This window comes from Loxodonta africana, chromosome 3, assembly GCF_030014295.1.
Source record: "Loxodonta africana isolate mLoxAfr1 chromosome 3, mLoxAfr1.hap2, whole genome shotgun sequence".
Taxonomy (NCBI): domain Eukaryota; kingdom Metazoa; phylum Chordata; class Mammalia; order Proboscidea; family Elephantidae; genus Loxodonta; species Loxodonta africana.
The window spans coordinates 130,054,675-130,078,514 of NC_087344.1; the positions used below are offsets into that span (position 1 = coordinate 130,054,675).

Sequence of the window (23,840 nt, forward strand, 5' to 3'; positions counted from 1 at the left end):
CAACCTTTTGGTTAGCGGCTGAACTCTTAACCACTGCATGACCAGGGCAGATATACATACATATATAAATAAATACACACACAAACACATACTTACACTGACTAAGAAATTTCTGTTCTTTTATTGCTCAGGAAAACCAAGACTGTCACTTTAATCCTATACCTGATCATGTCTGCTATTTGTACATTGGCTTCTAGGAAACTCAGAACCAAAATTGTGGCCCACCTTTAACTTATTAAGTACATAAAACCTTAGGTAGCATGTAGCTTGTGTGGTAACCTCACTGCTGGCTTAATCTTATTTTCATACCCTTATTTTTATTTCACCTTGCATTTTCTCATTTTAAGGAACTATTCCATTTGACAAACCATGTGTTTTGGAATGAGGTAGAATACAAATAAATAAAGTTTCTGTCCAAATAAGGCAGCATGAAAAGCAGGAACCTGGTAGGGTTATGACATCTCAATGAACTGTGTGCAGACACCCACATCAGAATCATTAAGTTCATTAGCCATGACAGGATGGCAAATTAAACATTCATGAACAAAAGAAGAAGGTATTCAAGGTAAGATGGGTAAAGCCAATAAAAACAATCAAATGGGCAATTCCAACTCCTGTAGGGATTGATTTCCACCTGGAGCCAGGTTAAGCTTCCAAGTTTTGTTCCTTTGGCTGCCTGGGTGGTTACCTCTTTCAGAAACTTGGCACGTCCTGAGCATGGTCGGTCCTTCAGCTTGCACCCATTGGGACCTGCCAGTCACTTGTCAGGACAAGTGGATCAAAACTCACCTTGGACCTCTGGAAAAGTTACTTTGCCTGCTTCTGACTGTTTGCTTAAATTCCAGTTGTCTTTATTCCTTTTTACATTTCTTTTTAAAACTACAAAATATTTCACTGTTTAATGACAAAAGTAATACAAAAAAAAATACAAAGGCAATAAAAATTCAAATAACACAGAAGGATATGAAATATAAAATCAAAGTTCCCTTTCTTTCCCTGTCCATCCCTCCTCTATTCCTTAATGGCAACCACTGATAACTAACTGTTCCACATAGATTTTTCACACATATTTACATATATGCACACACACAACTATGCTTATAAAAGACTTTTTGAAAAAGGAATTTGTCTACTCACTATCCTGAAACTTGTTTTTTGCAAGTGGATGCACTTCTGTTATATACATATCAACCATGTTATTTTTAACTGCTGTAGAGTGACTCATGAAATCATAGTAAAAATATACTATAATGTATTTAGCTTATTAGGGGGACATTTAGGTTGTTTCTAATTTTTTGATAGTACAAATTAAAGCTGCATTGACTATTCTTATACCTATGACCTTTTGCTCTTATAAACTGCTGGGTCAAAGGGTATGCACATCCTGCATTTTGATAGGCACTGCCAAATTGCCTTCCAGAAAGATTGACTAATTATGCTCCTACCAACTATGAAAGAGTACCTTTTGTTCCACATTCTGAACAACAATGGATATTGTCAGTCTGCTAAATTTTGGCAGAACTGACTGGTAAGCACATGATACTCATTTAATTTGCATTTACCTGATCAGTCTTTTACTTTGCTGCAATGAAAGCTGAAGGTGAAGATTGGGTTTCTTTCTTTTAGATACAGATGATCAATCCAAAGAGTGATATTTTGAGCTGCTGGTCTCTAAGAAAACCCAAGTTTGGATATTGCATATTTCCATGTTAGTAAAGTCATAATTTAACTCCCAAGGTCATAGTGTACCTGATATTTATTCTGGGATTTATATAATGACCTTTTGACCAAAGCATTAAAAGATGTCAGAGCTATATTCTGATAATGCTCCTTGTACCAACTTTATCAAACTAACACTTGCAAGTAACAACTCTGACCAACTTCTGGAAAAAGAAATGTATTAGAAGACTATTTGGAGCCTGTGGAATCGATGGATGACTGGACCCCAGGAACCACCTTAGCAAGAACGGTATGATAGGGAAGTCTCACAACAACTGTTTCAAGTTTCTCGGTCTCTGTGCTCTGCTCAAGAGTCCAATTCTAGGCAGAAAGCATCTTACTGACTTAACTTGGGCCACAAGAATCCACCTCAAGGCAAGGCATGGCTCTTAATTGCAGTCCCACCAGACTGCATCCAACACAGAGGAGGTCCTTCTTCAAAAGAAAATTGGGGTACTGTTGGGAAGTGAATGGATGCTAGTCAGTCAAAACCAAACCAAACCAATCAACCAAATAATCCACTACATTAAACTTTCCAATTGCATTTCTTCTATTCACCTGGTAAACCTGTCCATCTTCCACAGTCAACACAGATAACCTGACAGCCTGTGTGCTGCTCGCACCCAGAATGGGAGCTCATGGCGTGGAATAATGGAGACTATCCCATTCCTTGCATTCTGTGCAATGCTTGCTCAAGTAATTTCCAGTGTTTCAGCCCCAGGATCCAAATTTTTAAGTCTTAGACTATGAATAACTATCGTAAGAGGTTTCGATATTGGCCTTGACTCATTCTCCACTCTCCTTACCAAAAACCAAAACCAAACCCATTGCTGTCAAGTCGATTCTGACTTAGAGCAAGTTATCCTCAAATGCATAGAAATTTCACATATTTATTCATTCATTCATTCATTCATACATTTAAACTCTAGTTATAGACAGCAACCCTGTGCTAGACACTGTTCTTGGTACAGAGGGAACAGCAGTGAAGTGGAAAGATAAGGTCTCTATCCAAGTGACAGAAGAGGTTGAAAGGAGTAAGCAGATCACATCACAAACAGCAGGAGTTTGGCCTTTGTCTTCTTTATCTAGTATTGCTATAACAGAAATACTACAAGTGGATGTCTTTAACAAACAAAAGTTTATTCTCTCACAGTCTAGTAGGCTACAAGTCCAAATCCAGGGCATAAGCTCCAGGGGAAGGATTTTTCTCTCTGTCAGCCATGGAGGAAGGTTCTTGTCATCAATCTTCCCCTGGACTAGGAGTTTCTCTGACAGAAACTCTGGGTTCAAAGGATGCACTCTGCTCCAGGCGCTGCTTTCTTGGTGGTATGAGGTCCCCAACTTTCTGCTCACTTCCCTTTCATCTCTTTTAAGATAAAAGGTGGTACAGGCCACACCCCAGGGAAACTCCCTTTACACTGGATCAGGGGTGTGACCCGAGCAACGGTGTTACATCCCACCCTAACCCTCTTTAACATAATCCAATCTTGTCTCACTAACCACAGGCAGAGATTAGGATTTATAACATATAGGAAAATTATATCAATCACAAAATGGAGAACAACCATATGATACTGGGGATCATGGCCTAACCAAGTTGACACATATTTTTGGGGGATACAATTCAATCCATGACAGCTTTTATCTGAAAAGTAATAGAAAGCTAGTCAAGGGTTTGGGCTAGGTAAAAAACATGATCAAATTATATTTTAGATACATCATTTTAATTGATATGTAGAGAATGGACTGTAAGGGGATAATAATAGAGGTCAAGAGACTGTCCAGAGGACCACCATAGTGGCTACATGAGAAAAGATGATAGCCTGGATTAGTTTGGTGGCCAAAAGAGAGAAATAGATGTGGACAAGATAAATATTTAGGAGGTAAAATGAATAGGAGTCAGTGATTAACTGCATCGGGGTAAAGGAAAAGAAAAAGACAAGGATAAATGATGTTCCTGGCATGAACAACTGGGCAAATGGTGACTACAATGGGGGACCCAGGGTGAACTGGTTGGGGGTTGTGGATGAAAGCTTTGGGTCATACTGAGTTTGAAGTACATGTGTGATACTCATCAAGTAAGCAGCTGGGTGTCTAGGTCTGAAACTCAGGAGAAAGATCCAGGACGTGGGGTCACCCGTGGTCACTAAGTTAAGGAGCTGGAAGAGATTGTTCAAGGAGAGGATGTAGATAAACAAAGAGTCATCAGCATTGAGCTCACATATTTTAAATGAAGAAAGCCTAGAATTGCCTCAAGAACTGTAACTTCCATATTCCATGGAGCCCAAGGTCAATTCCTCTCCTCTGGAGCGGTTTTCTACAGTATTCAACAACAATCAGCCCCTGCATTTAAGAAAAGTTAATTCCTTGGGCAACATCCCTGTTGGTGCTACCACTTGGCCCATTTTGTAGAAAGATTCCCAATTAGTTCTGTTTAGTTCCATCTTGTTTAGGAGAGGTTTTCTTTATTCTGCCCATTCTTCACACAAATTGTCCAGCTAAGTCCCTCACCTTTGGTTAAGGGGCTTATAGGTTTCCAGGGCCATTGGACCCAGGGGTACTCATAGGCTATGGGTTGGCAGGAGTGGGTGGGGGTCTGTAGAGTTCAGCCTTGAGGACAGCCCACCCTGACTGATTCTCATTTACTCTGTTTCTTGGTCCTTTTGACAGATTTGAGGATTCCATTCGGTTCACAGAATCCTTTCCGGTTCCACTCGCTCCTCTACTTTCTGCCTTCACTCCCCCTAGCTTATTCAGTATTTGGATATGGAAAGATTTTGCACTTAGTGGACACATTGAGTCTTTGTTTCTAATTCCATCTGCAGGGATCTTTGGTACCAGTATGAGAAGAAGGAAAAGGAAATACATAGGGAAGCACATTACTAGGCTGAGAGAGAACTCTGCCACACTTTCAGATGGCAGGCCTCCTACAGACAGAGGATTCAGGGGCCAACCAGCTTCTGGAGTTCTTACTACTGCCTGTAGTACCTTAGAAGGCTGTGAATATGCAGTGAAAGATCAGACACCCAAGCTGTTCAAAACCGCACAGGGCTTTGGTAAATATATGCACAATTTAAAAAATGTATTTGAAAAGATCTAGGAGTCTCCGGTCCAGCCCTCCCTATTAATCAAAGGAATAGCTTAGCTTCATGGCCCAGTCTATGATCCTTACTCTGACCACTGCTGCCCACGAAGCCTCAATGAATTCCTTTCTGAGCCTCCAGACTTCCTTGGCTGAAGACTTGTTCCTCTTGGGACAGCTTTCGCCTGAGCTGAGCTGCCTGGACCCCAGCTGTACTGGGCCCTCTCTCCGGTAAGAGGAAACGCTTTCAGTTTAGTCCATTAACACAAACATTCAAAAGCAAACACAAAAAAGCCACAGATCATGTTCACATAAATAAAATAGGATTGAGAAAAGCTTCACCCCAAGAAACCAAAGGGGTGTTTGAGAAACTGCCCTTGCCTTCCAAAGAGGCATGAGGCAAAGCCACAGCAATTCCTAAGGTTTGTGTGCTTGGTTGAGCTGGGTGGCTGCTGCCACAGGCCTTTGAAGAGGAAATGCCATCCCTGGTACAGGCAGGCAGCCAGTCATGAAAGTACCAGAGAGAAGCAGAAGGCAGTGAAGAAAAGGGAAGAGGGAGCACAGTCAGGAAGTGGGAAAGAACAGACAGGCAAATAAATGAGGAGGTTCTTCTTAACTAGTGTCCCCCACCCCCAGACCAAACAGCAACTAGACAGCAAGTCACTGTGCCCCAGAGACAGATGGAGGGGGCTGGTGAGCTGTAGGTGGCGGGCACAGCCCAGAGTGACTAAGGCTGTGAGGAGGGGTGTGGTGTGTGTCGTTGAGAGGTGGAGAGGGGTGGCAGTGTCTGGGCTGAGAGATGCCTTTACTTTGAAAGCTTTGGAGGAAATTAACTTTACAAGGTGCCTCCCTGTCTCCCAGAGTTATTAAAAGAAAGGAGGGAGCAAAGAAGAAATGGAAAAATGGTAATACCTCAGGAAGGGCTCTGTGATCCCCATAGAGGAAATGGGAGTCAGATTATGTGACGAATGTGCAACCTCCCCTAAAGGAGGAAGAGGTCTGAATGTGACTGCGCAAGTGGGGAAAAACAAAAAAACAACAAAAAACCCCACACAAAAAACAAACAAGCAAACAAAAACAGCCCAACTGAGTGGCCATCAGAAAACACACACACACACACACACACACGGCACTTAGAGTATCTAGATATGATTAATTACTCTAAAAACCTTCAAATAATTAGTTTCTTAGTACACCTGTCTCAATAAGGAGGCAATGAGTGCTGAAGGAATGGCATTGACTAAAGAAATTGGTTTAAACCACAGGGTCACGAGAAGTTAACAAATGAAGAAGCCTTTGAGAGTCCTAACAGTTTGGGCCCACGATGAGTATCTAGGCATTGACTGCTTTTTGTTGGTGTAAGATAAAAAATGTACTAGCTCTACAAACTCTGCAACAAAAGAGAAGCCGACAGAAGCCACTTATTTCACAGGGTAGGAAGCCCAGGTGTTTTCGAGTTAAAAAACTCAAACTTAGTTTTTTAAAACCCTCCTGCCTGACAATAATCCTCAGATCAGGTGAGGCCACCCTCGCTCAACTCTGGCAAGCCCTGTCAGTGTTCGAAAACGCAATCCTTGGAAGCTTGTGCCTGCCCAGGCATATGCACCCAAAAACTTCTTCGCATTGAGAAACGTGTTCAGGTGGGATGGCAAATCACAGCAGTTGAAAAAACGTATATGTTGAGAAAGAAACAATCCATCCACTGCTCCATTTTTACCTCATTAGACCTAAACCTCTGAGTCCTCAAAACTCTTCTGGATGACAAGTGTAGAAGGACTCTGATGTCTCTGTAGGTGACAGAGTGAATGGCCTCCTGGTGAAAGGGATACCTTTGTACCTTCCAGACAGCTGTGTTTAGCCTATTGGTAAAGAAAGTATCTACGAGCTGGTTTCCACTCACTCCGTTTTCAAAACTGCCATCAGAACTTCTCATAGCTTCTTCCTTCCAGCAGGAGAAATACTAGGAGGGTCAGGGATTTTCTTCACAAAACTTAAAGAGTATCCTCACTGAGACATTTCAGGACAGAAAGTGCCCAAATTTAAATATATAAGGTCATGATGGACAGCTCAGCCTTTATGGGCCAATTTTTATTTCCAGTTTTTCTAATTATTTTGTGTGGCTATCAAAAGATTTAGAAACAATAATAGCTATTGAGTTTTTAGTGTTTACTATGTGCCAAATGTTATATATCTATAGGGCAGTTCTACTCTGTCCTATAGGGTCACTATGAGTCTGAATCGACTTGATGGCACTGGTTTTTTTTTTATATTATGTAATTCTTAAAATGCCTATTCATGGGTACCATATTATCTCCAGTTTATAGAGGCAGTTAATGGAGGCTCAGAGAAACGGGATAGTTTGCCAGAGGGTGCACAACTAGTAAAAAAAACATAGAGTTAGGGTTTGAACTCAGTTCTATTTAACTCTCAAACCAGTGCTTTTAACCGTTAACTGGATTGGCTCCAGAGGCCATCGACAGGTCTGTTTCTGCAGCAGGGAGAAACTGGTAAGAAATTCTATGCTGGGTTAGACTTTGTCTAGTATAGCTCAATCTTATGTTTTTGTGAATATGAAATATGCAGTGTCTACCAATCCTTAGTACATATTACAATCTTTTTGGACAATAGGAGTATTTGCTGGACAAGGTTAGGACACTATATTCAAAAAGTTGAATAATCTCCCAAACATCTCTTAATCTCTCACGGATCCATACTAAATCCATTGATATTCAGTCTACATCAACCTCTTGGGTACTAGGTTCCATAAGTTTATTATCCTCTTCATTCATTACATTTTTATGTATTCTGAGGTAATATTTTTTTAAGTTTTAAGGAAAGTCCTCATGCTCTACTATTGCAGGATTTAATAAATTGGCTGATAGAATCAAGATCCATAAAATTCCCAACAGACTGGAATGATGCACTGAAAAGGGGTAAGAATAAAGTAGGAGTTGTGAACTGAAGTCCAATTAGCCAGCCAGTGGAGAACATTATGATGGTTGGAAAAAAAAAAAAAAAAAAAAGATGGACACTCAGACTCAATGGCCAATCATGGGACGTGGTGATCTAAGGCTGCCTTTAATAGAAACAAACAGTTCAGGACAAAGAGCAGGTCAGTTCTAGTTTGGTCTACACTGCGTATTTATTAAGTCCTGTTCTTGACACAAAGCTCTAATAGGGATAAAGACATTTGAGCACTAAATCAAAAAGGAATGAGAAAACGCTTAAGTGATTAAAAATCACATTCTATGAAAAGAGACTTGGTGTGTCTATGTAGGGAAGGGTCGAGGGAGCAGAGTAACTGTCTTGAAACATTTGAAGGAGGGGCGTGGCTTCAAAAGGATGAACTGAAACCGAATGGAAAGAATTTCAAGGGGCTGATTTTGGCTGAGTAGAAGGGAGAATTTTCCAACTATCAGAGCTGTCAAAATGGAATGTACTGCCTCAAATGATAATAAGCTACCCATCCCTGAGGTATTCAAATAGAGGCTGGATTACTACATACTTGTGAAAGAGGCTTTGGAGGGAAGTCTGAAGTTGGAAGTGAAAGGGGGTGGAGGTGACTTCATGATCTCCAGGGTCCCTTCCAGTTATAAGATTCCACATTTAATCCTCTCACATTTCACTCACCAATTGGGCAATTCCTAAACAAGCCCCTTTATCTCTCTCCAATTTCCTCTTTAGTAAAAGCATCACACAGAATCCATGAAATCACAGGTTTGATGGGAAAATACTAGCTATATTTTTCTAGGACTCATTATAATAATTCTACTTATTAAAATTAAAAATGTTCATAAAGCAGCTAAAAATCACCTTGCTGAGGCACCTTGGGAGAACCTGGACTAGTTGATCTCTATGATTCTTTTGGTTTTAAGATTCTAAGAGTCTGTGGTTCTACAGATTTCAATCTTACTCTTCAGAGGTAAGCACAGGCTTGGAGAAGATTGACAAAGATCACTTAAAAAAGGTGCTTTTTTGAATTTTCTCACATCCTCCATATCATTTGGGAAACTTTGTTATTGCTATTGTTGCAATTTCAGGAAAAGCATTCCAGAACATTGCAAAATGAAAGCAAAATGTTATTAGGATCTATCTCTCAACTCTGCCTCTAGGTTGATTTTGTACTCAGGTTGCCTCCTCTTGTGGCATCAAAAATGGTTACAACAGTGCTAAAGCTCACAGACTCATCACATAAGTAAACCTAAGGAGGAAGAGAGAGCTTGAGCTCCAGCATTGCTAGTAAAAATCTGGAGATTCATTCTGGTATGGATTTATATGCCCATTCCTGAACCAATCATTGTGGCTGAGAGGGTGGAATGGGAAGGTGGGTTCTTAATCCCAACCACACCATATAGTCGAGAATGGGGAGAAGCGATTCTTAAAGGAAATCTGGAGTACCAGATAGGAGTAATTGATGTTGGACAGTCCACCTCTCTGGCTGCCTAACATCAACATACTCCTTCCTTTCCATATGTAAAATAGACTCAAGCCCTTCCTAAAGGGAGGTAATATGAGATCTCACCCAGTTGTTGCAGCTAGATCCAACTCAGATATTTCATGTTAATGTGTAGATTATGTCAAATGACTTGTCACGCCTCACTGATCTGTTTAACTACACCCTATATTCAGCCAGTGGGAGAGAAAAAAATAGAAAGACTACAATAAAGATTCAAAGGGGAGAATGGAAAACATGCAGTGGACAGCAGTCCTCATACATATTACAATCTTTCTGGACAGAAAGAGCAAGAACTCCCTGTCTTGCAGTGAAGTGCACATCTGGCGCTGTCTCTGTTCCACGCTCTGAGAGAATCTCCCTTGTCCGTTATATCTGTGAGAGCCTTTCCAGGGAATTGCACAGCTTCAGCGGCCCTCTGCTTAGTGGTATAAACAGGGTGTATGTGTGGTGGGCGACAGGGCTCCGAGGACTGATTTAGAAATTGGGCAGTCATGGAATATTCTTTTTGTCAGAGTTGGAGGTTTCTCTGTGATATTAATCCCTTAACATTTCAGTTGGCTCTATATCTATGTGTTTCTGATTAATCCATGGGTTAGTAATAAAAATTAGAGATCTAGTTGATTCACAGTTTTTCATTTAAAACATTGGATTGGGCTGGCTGAAAATGAATGATGTCTGCTTCCATATTGGCTTCTGTTTGGGGGCAATACAAAGCAATGTCCTGGAGTAGCGAGGAATGGCTGAATCTGCCTTTGCTGGAAGACTGCTCACCAACTGCATCTTTTCAATGGGAATGAGTATCTCCTTTGACAGGCTGGAAGTGTTTAACAAGAGGATTCTAGAAGAGGCCTGGGGGGAAATCACACTCATTCTAGGTCCCAATCTTGTATCACTGTACTTCTCTCCTCTTTTGCTCAAAATAACTTAACTTTAGGAGAAAAATTGGCTTTTTCACTGAAGGATCCAGCTTTTCACACTAAGCTGACTTGGATTGCATGTCACAGGCAGAAAGCGTTTCTAGTAGCAAAGCCTTATTTTATTATTTCTTGGTTTTTAGATGAATTAGTTTCAAATAAATCTCTTTCTTTTAGGATTTTACAAAGGCTTCAACACATTCCTACAGCCTGATCTTTGTCCAAGTCCCTTAGTACTGTAGACTAGGAGATATATGAGCTGAAAGTTCCAGTATACATTAGACAATGGAATAACCAACTAATACAGTACCACAAAGAAGAACTGCCAGTGGTCAATTGTGGCAAAGACTGTTATTTGACCCCCAGTACCCATTTAACCCTCTTCCTTCATAATAAGATCCATAATTTTTAGTTAGGCACATTACCATCCAGAATAAAGACTTTTTTTTCAGCCCCCCCTGCAAGAAGTCACAGCAACTGCCCAAGTTCCGAAAATAGTATGTAAATAGAATTGGTATCCTTAAAGGTTGGGGCCATGCCTTTCTCTCTTCTTTTTATTAGGCAGAAGGTGGACTAATGACTATCAGCCATCTTGTACCACCACATGGTGACCTTGGGAACAGAAGCCACTTTGGTAGAGCAACAAGTTGGCGTGAGCCTGGGTCCCTGACACTGATTCCCACTGACTGGTCTTCTTGAATATGAGAAAAAGAAATTCTATTTAGTTCAAGCCACAGTTAAGATTATTTTTACATTTACAACCGAATCTAACCCTTCCTAACATTCTAGCATAAGATACAGAGGTTCTCCTTGCCTCCTTGATCCAGCCAATTCCATATTCCAGGGATATCACTTGCCACACTTCATTTGCTGGTATCAAATGCATGCACAGATGACAGAAAACCCAACTTACCTAAACTTGAATAAGAAAAAAAAATGCATTGCCTAATGTAACTAAGGAGACCTGGTGGTACAATGGTTAAGAACTGGGCTGCTAACCAAAAAGCTGACAGTTTGAATCTACCAGCTGCTCCCTGGACAACCTATGGGGCACTTCTACTCCGTCCCTATGTGGTACTTCTACTCTGCCCTATACGGTGGCTATGAACTGGAATTGACTCAACAGCAGGTAACAGCAACAATGTAACTCAGTGCTCCATAGGGACAGATGCCTTGGTTTACTGCAGGCTCAATTAGCTTCCTCTGAGCTGGCTCTCCCTTACAGTAGCAAAAACGCTAACTTGCTCTTAGCCTTACCAATTTATAGCAGAGAAGAGGCTGCAACCCGCCTGTTGTCATCCAAATTTCTGTAGTTCCCTCAGATCGCACCAGCTTAGGTCACCTGCACAGTTTTGAACCAAACACATGACTACAGGAGTGGGATACTCTGATCAATTTAGGCTGATGAAAACCACCCATGAGCTAGGGTTGGGGTAAATCTCATCCAAACCAGATAGGTGAGAACAGGGGAGAGTTGGCAGTTTCCCAAAGGAACTCAAGGTATCATTACCAGAAAGAAGGTGGATGTATGTTGGGTAGCAAACAACAGATGATTACCATACCCTTTGATATAATGTATACTTTGTACCATCACTTGGTCTAAGCTTTATAGATTCATTACTACTCTTTGGAGAAATACTAAATGGGACTGTAAGAGATTATAGGACATTATAAAGTACTTTTGAGTGGGCTAAGCTTGTAGTATTTCTCAGGATTTCAAATAAAGTACTTTTTGATGGGCTAAAGGGGCTGAGGAATAAACTTCTTTTCCTTCTTACTCCTAAGGGACATATAAGTTGGGTAGGGAAAAGGAGAATTTGATTGCTTAAAAAAAAAAAAAATCACACTAAACCTCACAATTGCTCTTTGCCACCTTGGAAGGCTAGGAAAGAACATCTAGATCATGCTTTCCCTTCGACTGTCCACACACAGGTCAGCCACAAACAGTAGCTTTCTTCTTACAGAGTCCCATTAATTTGTTACCTGGAAGACTGAATGCCCGCTCTTGCTTGGCTTTCCTCACCAGCTCAATTTTTCCACTTCCAATGCTTAGAAGTTTTGTTTGTGAGGGTCCAAATGTGGCAGAAACTCTTTATAGGCTTCCAAGCTGCACTGGCTACAGAGGCCAAAGATGTTGGCTGAGCAAATGACCAACATTTCCAGGGAGAAATCTGAAGCAGAGAAATAAAAAAAACCTTCCAATCTGTCAGGAACATGGAAAAAGTTGCTGTCTCTTCTGTGTTGGGGAAGGCCCTAAAAGGACAGCACCACAGCATCTGGTTAACTAACCATCAATACTTCAAAACACAGAGATTAGACTCCACTGTTTTCTTTAGGAACTCAGAGCAGCAGAGTCAAGAGCAGGACCACAGGGCTCTAGGAAAAATAACAAGTTATTAGGCTTTAGGGACCATATTTGCACCTCAGATTCACATCACATGGACTTAAAACTAGAATCCACTGTTCAAGGACCCAGAAGAAATCATACCAAGAGGTGGTGTGTAACAATCTCTTCTCATAGTAAAAATAACCTTGAGTGCTTAGCAGAAATCTGGGAGAAGGGGACAATTTCTGAAGTAAAAAGTGAAACCACTGTTTGATGGTCCCCGCATTACTCATCTGAGGGAGACAGAAACTTCCCTTTTAAAATCTACATGGCTCAGTTTACTTTTTGGCTATATAGTTCAGAGTATGAACACTAGCTTCCATCCCATGCAATTAAGAATTCAGGACTCATATTTCACTGTTTTCAAGGCCTTCATCATCTGTCTACTCTGCTCTTTTCATGGATTGTACCCAACCATCCTATTTCCACTTCTAAAGCCATCCCCCAGATTTCCAACAGGTCCTGAAATTACACTTCCTCTCCTGTGGTATCCTAAATTCTCCCCTCTACATCCACCACCTCCACCCAAGCCTGTCCTGTCCAGAGGCAACGCCCAGCAGTTCTCAGTTGGATTCACATGCCAAGCATATGTTCCTTGTGCAGCTTAACATAATGTCAACCTGACATTAATAGTTGTCTTTGTGTACCTATGTCCTTTCCAGGTGGACTCCCTTCATCGGGTAGTCCTGGATAGCCACGTTCCCTGAGGCCCACTCCAACAGCTTTGAAGAGTGTCCAATTCAGACAAAAACACAATTCACACTTTGGACAATGCAATAGACCTGATACTAATATCCTGGAATCCACTGAAAGAAACTGGCATTAGCATTAACAGCTGGTTTCAAACTAACCGAAGTGACTGAAGTTTTTATGCCTAAACCCGCGAAGTATGTGAGTAACATGGATAAAAGATTCAAAACAGGACCTGAAAATACTAGGATAAAACAGCCTACTGTCCATCATTGGAGAGAGAAGCTTCCAAGAAAAGCAGGTTCATAAATTATGGAAGGACAGTTCTACTTTAAAAAAAAAAAAAAAAAAGTTAGATGATATATAAAAAAAAAAATCCTATTGAAATAGATTGTTCCATTTTTAAGTAGCAGTAAACTATGGTATTACCATATTTTGAGGCAAATAACACGTACCTTCTACATCTGTCAACTGCGCCCTCCTCCCACGAGGTATTTTTATAAGGGCACAACGCTAATTTTTTTTCTTACAGAAACGTAAAAAAATTGGCATAGTGGCACTTACAAAAAAACCTTGGAGGGGGGAGGGCACGGTTGGCCAACACAGAACTTCAGTGCATGTTATTTGCATAAAAATATGGTAACCCCAATTCATCATGAAACAGCAGGACTCTGGGACAGCCTGCTGAAGCCCAACCTGTCTGGGTTTGAATCCTAGTTCACCTACTTATATGCAACATTGGGCAAGTTCCCCAATCTGCCGGAACCTCAGTTTCTTTATGCACAAAATGGGGATGATAGTGCCATACTTGACTCTGTTGTTAGCTACATTTCAGTTGGCACTTAATTCACGGTGGCCCCATGCACAACTGGATTGGACCATTGTGATTCACAGGGTTTTCACTGGTCGATTTTTAGGAAGTAGATCGCCAGGCCTTCCTTCCTAGTCTGTCTTAGTCTGGAAGCACCATAGAAACCTGTTCAGCATAGTAACATGTAAGACTCCACTAACAAATGGGTGGTAGCTGTGCATGAGGTGCACTGGTCAGAAATCAAACCCAGGTCTCCTGTGTGGAAGGCAAGAATTCCAACACTGAACCATCTCTGCCCCTTTAATTGACTCTAGAGCTCACACTTTAGCATCTCTGAAATCTTTGCAGTCTTAAAATGCTTGCTGGCCAGGCCACAGTCATGATGTAGTTGTCCCTGCCTGTGCATATGCAGAGCTGCCTGTTGTTTCTTGTGGCATGACTGGACACTTCAACCCCTTAGTATTTCAGTTCACAAACCATTGTCCTGATCGTTTGCCTGAAAGCCTTCTGTTAACACCTGACCAAGAAAATACCTGGATCAGAACTTGCAGGATGGGTGTAGGGACTTTGAAGAAAGTCCCAGAGACAATAGTGGAGCACTCCATTCAGAACTGCTACTCACAAGGTCTTTGAATTGTGAAGCAATGCAGGAATCAGACTCTGAATGTGAAGTTTTAGAAAAGTCGTAATCAATTAATTTCACATACATTTTTCATGTAAGTATAAGTGATATGATAAAAAAATTTATCTAAACACCTTATTCCATCAATTCTAAGCAATTTTTCATATTTTAATATTACATACATCAGAATGTATCACACAACCAACTGGCCATGTTTTTTGGTCTTAGTGGTTGTCTTAGACTGGGTTCTCTAGAGAGGCAAAAGCAGTAAAGCATATAAATATATATATATAGAGAGAGATTTATATCAAGGAAATGGCTCACACGGTTGTAGAGGATGGAACGTCCCAATTCTGTGGTCAGGATAGAGGTTTCTGCTGATTCACATAGCCACAGAGGCTGCTGAATCCAAGGTCAGAGAGTAGGGCTGTTGCTCACAGACTGTGAAGATCGAGGAACCCAACATCAGCAGGCAAGTCTGCAGTTAAGCTGCTAGCTCAGGTCTCAAGAACAGGAGGTTAGATGAGCAGAAGCCAGCTGGAGGATCTAGAACGAGCAAAAGCCCCCCAAGCCCTGCCAGAACATCTGCCCACACTTGATGCAGGCCACACGAACAAGGAAACTGCCTTTCAACTGACTGGCTACTCGAAGCAGATCCCATTATGGGGCGATTACGTATCAAATCTCAACAAGGAAATGACCACAACATTATACAACTGACAAGACACTGAGAATCATGTCCCAGCCAAGTTGACACACAATCTTAACCATCACCAAACCAAAAAACCAAAGCCAGTGCCATCAAGTCGATTCCGACTCACAGTGGTATATAAAATAGTGTGTATTACAATTGATGGAGTCTTGGATTTGCTGAAATCTCTAGAAGAGCTTTTTATATGCTGTCAGGTGCTATCGAGTCGGTTCCGGCTCATAGTGACCCTACGTACAACAGAATGGAAGTCCTGCACAATTCTCGCAATCACTGCTGTGCTTGAGCCCGTCGTTGCAGCCAGTATGTCAATCCATCTCATTGAGGATCTTCCTCTCTTCCAATGACCCTCTACTTCCCAAGCAAGATTTCCTTCTCCAGAGGCTGGTCCCTCCTGATAATAGGTCCAAAGTATGTGAGACAAACTCTCATCATCCTTGCTTCTAAGGAGCATTCTGGCTGTACTGCCAAGGCAGATTTATTCGTTTTTCTGGCAGTCCATGATATATTCAGTAGTCTACGCCAACACAATAATTCAAATGCATCAATTCTTTAGTCCTCCTTATTCATTGTCCAGCTTTTGCATGCATGAGGTATTATAATTTAACTGGCAGCATTTTTTTCTTTGTGTTACATAATAACACTTTGTGACGCAGTGGCTGCAACAATGGGCTCAAGTATAAGGACTGTGAGGATGGCGTAGGACTGGGCAGTGTTTCGCTGTTGTACACAGTGGCGCTATGAGTCAGAACCGACTTGACAGTACCTAACAAGAACAGTGTTACATAAAATGGCATACCTTACTGTCAATTACATTTTAGATTCAAAGAAATACAGCAGTACCTACCCCAAGCAATTATGAGGATTCAGTAATTTAATGGTTGTACCTGTGGGTAAAATGATGCCTAACTACTGCTAAGTTCTATTTAAGTTTTTAGCTATTGGTGTTATTCTTATCAGTCAGGGGCTCTGCTACAATTAGGAGATAACAATCTATAACAAAGACTTAATTATTTTTTTTAACCCAGAGATCTTCCCTACCCCTTGCACCCCAGCTCAACACCCAATTTTTATTTATGCACCATTTATGAACTTTGGTCTAAGAATGATTTGTAACCTCTACATGCCTTGACTTTATCAACTGTAAAATGGATTTATAGTAATCTGTCAATATTGCTCCCCACAAAAACATGAATTGGCCTCCATTCTCTACCTATCCCTTGTTCTCAAACCCATGTGGGCTCAAATTCTTATCTCTTGGTAAAGGTGAGGAATAAGAAAGGGAGAATGAAGCTGGGTGAGGAAACGATGGGCTGTCCCAGGACGTGGTGAGGCAGAGGGTGGGTTAATCCCAGATAAGGCTTATGAAATGGGCAACAACTACCTGGGAGATTCTTTAGCTCACTCTGTTATCATGGAAGTACTAGCTAGCCCTATGACTGACTCAGAATTGTCTCCATGGATATTTTGGCCTGAATGGACATCTGCTACCAGGTGATAGATTTGGGATCTTACAGTTACACTATAGGAACCTGGAAAACTAATTGCACAGGCTTACTCTGTCATTTAAGCCTGTAATATGCATCCAAAAAGGAGCCCTGGTGGTGCAGTGGTTAAGTGATCAGCTGCTAACTGTAAGGTCAGTGGCTTGAATCCACCAGCTACTACATGGGAGAAAGATGTGCCAGTCTGCTCCTGTAAAGGTTATAGCCTTGGAAACCCTATGGGGCAGTTCTACTCCATCCTACGGGGTTGCTATGAGTCGGAATCGACTTGAGGGCTTTGCGTTTATTCAGTGTCCTGTTACTGAATTTTTTTGTACCCCACTTAACTGCAGGGCTTCACTGTACCATCTATTTTACTGGATTTGTTTCGAGAAATTTTAAATGAGTTGATATACATAAAGTGCTTGGCATTTAGTAAGTGATCAATACATGTTAGTTTATTACTGTTATTATTACAGTTGATCCTCATTATTTACAGATTCCTTATTGGAGAATTGGCCTATTTGCTAACAATACTGGTAGTGCTTTCACGGTCATTTGCAGACATGGGCATACTCAGTCCTAGGTGAGGTCAAACAAGGCTGGTTTGGCTAGCAACTTACTAATTCAGTATTTGTGGGGACTTTAAGACAGTGGCTATAAATGGGACAGGAATACAGTGCAAATATTAACTATGATTTCTATGTGGGAGGTCCATGGCAATTATTATTCCAAGATAGGTAGAATATGGTCATGTGGAGACAGTGAACAAGGAGTGACTAAAGGAAAAAAAAACAAACCTAGCCCCTGCCGTTGATTCGATTCTGACTCATAGTAACCCTAGAGGACAGTACAGAACTGCCCCATAGGGTTTCAAGGAGTGGCTGGTGGATTCAAACTGCCAACCTTCTGGTTGGTAGCTGTGGCTCTCATCCGCTGCGCCACCAGGGCTCCGACTAAAGCAAAGGGTGTCAAATGGGGTACAGTTGACATCTGTTACTTCCGTCTTCTCAGTAACCACCTTTCCTCTCCTGCTTTCTACACCTTCCTTTCTCTGATAACTTCTCCTTCCTTTGGGGGAACTCCTGACCTGATCAGCTCAGGAATGGAGTGTGATCCAATCTGGGCAAAATCAAAGCACTTCCCAGAAAATTTATATACCTTGCGCCATGTTTTTGGGGTTCCTGGGTGATGCCAATGGTTTTTGTGTGACTACTAACCTAGAGGTTCTCAGTTCGAACCCACCCAGTGGCACTATTTAAGAAAAACCTGGTGACTTGCTTCTGTAAAGATTACAGCCAAGAAAACCCTATTAAACAGTTCTACTCTGTAACACCTGGGGTCACCATGAGTCAGAACTGACTCAACAGCAACAGGTTTGGTTTTTCTTTTTGCTATGTTTTGGGCCATCGGTTGTGATAATGTAAGCTGAAACTATCAATCACTGCTGCTCACCATCTTCACCTTACTGACACCTACTCCAAAAAGAACATCCCCAAAGAGAAAGTCTGCCTGGAAGAGAAAATCAATCTGGAAAAAAGAACATCAGAGGTAAGTACGGGAGATGGTAAGATGCCTGGACCTCCCTGTATATGAGCCAAAAATTGCCGTTCATGCTGACACTGGTATGAGTTGGGTTTCTGTCACTTGCAACTGAAGGACAGTTGATTACTAATTAAAGGTGCACATCTACCTTAAAATAAACTTAATTTTAATGATTTTTATTTCTCTTTTTAATGCAGTAGTCTGTGATCAAATTAGGCTAGGCATCTCAGTGCAAAATTTAGATGAGTAATATGAAATCAGGTACAACACACAGTATATGTCAAACAAATTAAACAAAATGTATATAGGAAATTGTTGGCATTTTAATATACATTGTGAAACCTAAATCCTACTACTTGCTATAAGGAAACAAACTGGCACACTTTGCAATCTTAAATATCTATTACAGTAACTCTCTTTAATTCATATTTATAATAGGAACAGGTGCAAAATTTATTGTAATTTATGGCTATTAATCCCTTATGTCGTAATTAGCAATTATGAAAGGTGTACCTTCCCTTTGAAATCATTGTTTAAAAAATAAAGGTGGCCAGGTGGAGCTTTTCTCCTTTAAAAATTTGATTCACCAACAAAACGCAGGATCTTGAACTTAACATGGGTCAAGGAGTTTGTTTACTTATGAGGATTTGTCAAAAATCCAAAATTGGAGAGGGCCTCCAGAAACAAACTAGGCTTAATGTGACAAAACTCTAGGGCTCTAAGTGAAATTATTCCAGTTTTACCCCCTCCAAGACTGTAACATGGTTATTCACTAAAACACATGTTTATTATAAATCCTGTGGGAATTCATGTGCATATTAATCAAAGGAGCTGATAGTTAAGGAAACTCTGCTTGTTAAATTCTTTCCAAAGGAATAGTCTATAACTAAAAAGTCTGAGAGAATTCTAGAAAATAGAGATGGCAAAGATGTATTATATCATGTGGTATTTCTCCCCGCTAATGGATGGGATAAAGTACAGGATAAATCCTTTGGTTTTTGTCCAGTTTTCAATTTAAATTCTAGAAAGGATGGAACTCAACACTTTTCTTGGAAACGAGACTACATCATAACAGATTTCACTGTCAGGAAATTCCTCTCCACCCTGATATTCAGATCACATGTTCTTTTTGTGTACTTTATCCCACTTTCCCCAATAACAACTCTATGACACATTTAATTCAATTCCATCCTATTCCTTGCCTATTTCAGAGCAACAAATTTCATTTTCAGATTGAGTCTGAATTCCCTGAAATCCCATTAACTTGTTTCTCCAGTAATATCATAAACAACAAATTACTGTAACAGACAATTCTTGAATTTGCTTTATAATACATACACATATTTCTGAAATCACAAGGCCTTATTTTTTCTTTTTTTGCATTATGTCTTTTGGATTTTCTTCTACAATTTCTACCCCAAGTTATATATATTTCTGTCTTATAAGTTTCTCCTAAGCTCATCTTCCCATTATCTTTTCATATTTCAAATTTTTCCAAGTCCCTTTAATTAATGCCTCTGGTTTCTTTTTGGTCTAAAACTTACTCCAATTGTCAACTAAAAATGGCTTTCTTTAATGTCCAATTTTGTCACTGTTTTCTTGACCATTAAGTACACCGACGCAATACAGATGTAATAATCTTTTACTCTTTTACAGTCACATTGTGATTTCGTAACTGTATAAATTCCAATAAAATTAGGGAACTTTAATTTCAATATGTGAGATCAAAATGCACACAGAGCTGCCATAAGGTATAAATTAAACCATGTATACACACAAATACACACATATATATTTCAATAACAAATTGAAGAGTTCCAAATGTTTTTTCTTTAGTTATTGCTAGACACTTCAAAACAGCACAACACTGGCCATCACAATATCCCTGTGTGGTAATAGGGTGGAGTGGAAATGGAATTAAAGGCACAGAATTCATAGTAAGATACAGTTCACTTTGTGCATAAAAGTCTAAATTCATTAGCACTGATGGTTCAAATAGCAATGTACAGCCAATAATTTTCTTAGGCAAATATAAGAAATTATTATTAATGGTATTTATCGAGTCTTTACAAAGACACTGTACTGGCTACTACCAGTACCCATCAGTCATCTCAAGAGGGAAAGGTTACATATAAACCTCAAAGACAAGAACTGGCGAGGATCAGTCATCCTGCGGCTGGACAGTGTGTTGTAAGGCCTTCTTGCTCAGTGAGCTTCTACTACAGAGGATGCCAACTTTGTGGCCAACACAGCTGACCTTGCACTAAACTAACAAATAAAAAAGACTTCAGCTTATGGAATTAAGCATGCTAAAAGCCAGGATTTAACAAGCTCTCTTTTTTCTACTGATCAGGTACAAAACAGGGTTGTTAATATGAAGAAGGGCCTTACAAGTAAATTTAAGAGACTAGAAAATGCATCTTGTTAAAAAAAAAAATCATTTTTAGGTTTTTTAATTACTTTCCAGACAAATAAAAAATTCCAATCACCCACTGATAATGCTCCAATCTTCCAATAGCCAGCCAATACACAGTCCTCTGCAACTGTCTGGGAATTGTCACCTTCTTCCAGAAGAAATGATCAACTTTCACTGCCAAAGTTTTTGGAAGATTCACTTTTCACTAAAAAAAAAAAAGGTAAACATAGAGTCAAGTGTTTATACTGTTTCTGTTTAGCCTGTTGTTATTCCTCTTCTCCCCTCACTTCCGATGCATAGCAGCAGCACTGTTCAGGGGGGCCAGGCAGCCAAGTTACATAATTCTGGCCACAATAAATAGAGAAACGATGTCTGAAAGTGGCAATTATATTCTGTGAGGTAACATCCTTCCTGATTCTGTGGAAGACTCAGGAATGGTCACTTCACGGTGTGGTTATGACCCCATACTTGCAGCACTGAATAGATCACTATGATCATACAGGCTGGCCAACTGTGGTTGGAATAAATTTTTCCATGATTTCATTTTTTTTTTTAAACTTAAAATTGAGGGTCAGTATGTTGAGTGATTGTGGCCCGACAGACGACTAATCACCATCTCCTTCCTTCCATCAGAAAGAAGAATCAGAGCAGAACTGGAGTCAAAGCTCTTGTCTTGCCTAGAATGGGCAAGACAGCAAACTCACTCACTAAACTGAGTTCCTTGAGGACAGGGACTAGATTTTTCCTCCCTATATCCATCTCCACAGCATAGCATGGAGTAAGCACCCAATCAATGTTTGCTCAATCACTATGATTGCATGTCACTCTGTCTTTTAGTTTTTTTTTCTTATCTGCAAAATGGGAACCACGGGGACGTCTCTATTAATTTTGCTATATTATGAAGCTAGCACCCCTGGGTGGTGCAAACAGTTAACACACTTGGCCACTAACCAAAAGTTGGAGGTTTGAGTCTATTCCGAGGCATCTCAGAAGAAAGGCCTGGTGATCTACTTCTGAAAAATCAGTCACTGAAAACCTCATGGAGCACAGTTCGACTCTTGCAAACATGGGGTTGCCAGGAGCCAAAATCGACTTGATGGCAACTGTTTTTTTTTTTTAAAATTATAAAGCCAAAAGGAAATAATATATAAAAACAATTTGGAAGTTGCTAAGTTTGAAATACAGATTATTTTGCTTGAGACTCACAGTTATCTATCTCCCCTGTGAGGGTAAGAAAAATAAAGCTCAGAGGGAGAGTGAATGCTCTAGGGCCCACTGTTAATAAGAACTGATGCTAAAACCATAAACTTACACCTTTGCTTCGTATTCCAACCGCCAAGTTCCTTGGGGTGTGCTGATGGTGCCTAGATTTTAAACCGTACCAGCAACCAAACTGGTGCTAACAGAGCCCTTCCCATCTGTGTTTTGTTCCATTGTGTGTGGGGTCGCCACGAGTCAGAGGCCAATTCGATGGCAGCTAACAACAACAGCTCTGTTAGTAAGGCACTAAAATAGATTCCAACCAAGATACAGTCCCTGTTCTTGTGGAATTTTATAAACTGTGGCAGAACTCTTCAACTGTCTCCATGATATAACAAGTTAGTTGTTTTCTCCTCTGGCTTCCTCAGCACTTTAAAGTCTACACGTGTGTTCTTGTGCTTGAGATCCACCTCCCTCACTTTCCCCACCCCACCACACACACACACACACACAAAAACAAAGGAAGAAAAGAATAAGGAGGAATGGGGGAAGAGAGAGGGAGCGAGAATGGATGAAAGGATTTATTGGCCAACAAGCGACTGATGTATTGAATAGAAGCAGCTGCTATGCCAGATATTTCCATTAATTCAAATAATCAATTTTGGGTTTGACTCTTTTTTAAAAGGCAGCATCATTTTCTAATCTGTTGTATTAGGACAATGTTGTTGTGTGGTGTCGAGTTGATCCTAACTCGCAGTGATCCTATAGGACAGAGTAGAACTGCCCCACAGGGTTTCGAAGACTGCAAATCTCTATGGAAGCAGACTGCCACATCTTTCTACCACTGTAGAGCAGCTGGCGGGTTCCAACTGCCGACCTTTTGGTTAGCAGCTGAGCACTTAACCACTGCCCACCAGGGCTCTTTGAGAAATATATTTTGCTGGTATTTTTAAATTAATGGAGATTTGTACTATTTGGCAGTTCGGGGAAATATATTTCCATTTATTTGCCTACTGACACTGCCAGTTTCATTCTTTTAATTGGCTCCATTCTTTGGATTGAAACGCAGCATGCTTTTATCAAATGATTTAAATCTGCGATTCTTTGGCCAGCAAGTAACACCATTCTGAGCACCTCCCATGCTCAGGTGGGTAAGTAAGCAGAACTCTACGTCTCCATTACAGTGTGCTACCTTGACTGCTTACCCTTTATATTCAACCATCTTCATTCCTTAAAAAGCAAAAATCGAACAAACAAAACTTGCCCGCTGCCCGTCAGCACAGGCTGATTTTTGAAAAAGTAAATTATGGCAATCTATAATCAAAACAAACATTATAATAACTACCAAGTGTGAAAACTACTGAATCTCAGCACAGGACCGTATTTCCCCACAAAACTAGAAGAGAAACACCTTGTACTATGAACTCAGGATCAAAACCCAACATTTTTTGCCTCTGGAGAGGGAAGAAATTTCAAGGCTTTCCAAAGAAAATGTCCTGTTCTTATTTATCCCTTCCTGCATCCTGCAAAATATCCAATGTTGTGAGGTGCTCACACTAAGATATGCACGTACAGGAAGACCTGGCGTTATATTTAGGTGTGTGTCCTTATGGCATGATAACACTGGTATGATCCCTAAAATCTCTTCAGATTCTTTGCTCAGCAGCTCTAAGTGATCCTCTATACTGAAAGCACAAGCTAGACACCTGTGCTTCCTATACATAAGTCAAGCATCACGTATCCACCAGAAAATACATTTTACTTAATTAGGTTCCAAATAACACTAGCAAAGTAGCCTTTTCTTTT

At 40.5% G+C, this 23,840-nt stretch overlaps 1 protein-coding gene across 7 annotated transcripts in view; it reads right to left on the bottom strand.

Annotated features, from left to right (window-relative positions):
• Nucleotides 1-7,026: 7,026 nt before the first annotated feature.
• ZNHIT6 (zinc finger HIT-type containing 6) overlaps nt 7,027-23,840 on the bottom strand; it is an 84,418-nt gene continuing 67,604 nt past the window's right edge. For 3 of the 7 annotated variants that reach the window (XR_002786051.2, XM_064282185.1, XM_010591145.3), the window contains one exon: nt 13,588-21,039. Coding sequence is in view for 5 of the 7 variants with exons in the window: in XM_064282185.1 (XP_064138255.1) it covers nt 20,999-21,039 (41 nt within the window). In the remaining 2 variants the exon portion in view is untranslated. Of the gene's footprint in view, nt 12,343-13,586; nt 21,040-23,840 lie in introns of those variants that run through there. The other 4 variants (XR_010321431.1, XM_010591147.3, XM_010591143.3 and 1 more) reach the window with 4 other exon arrangements.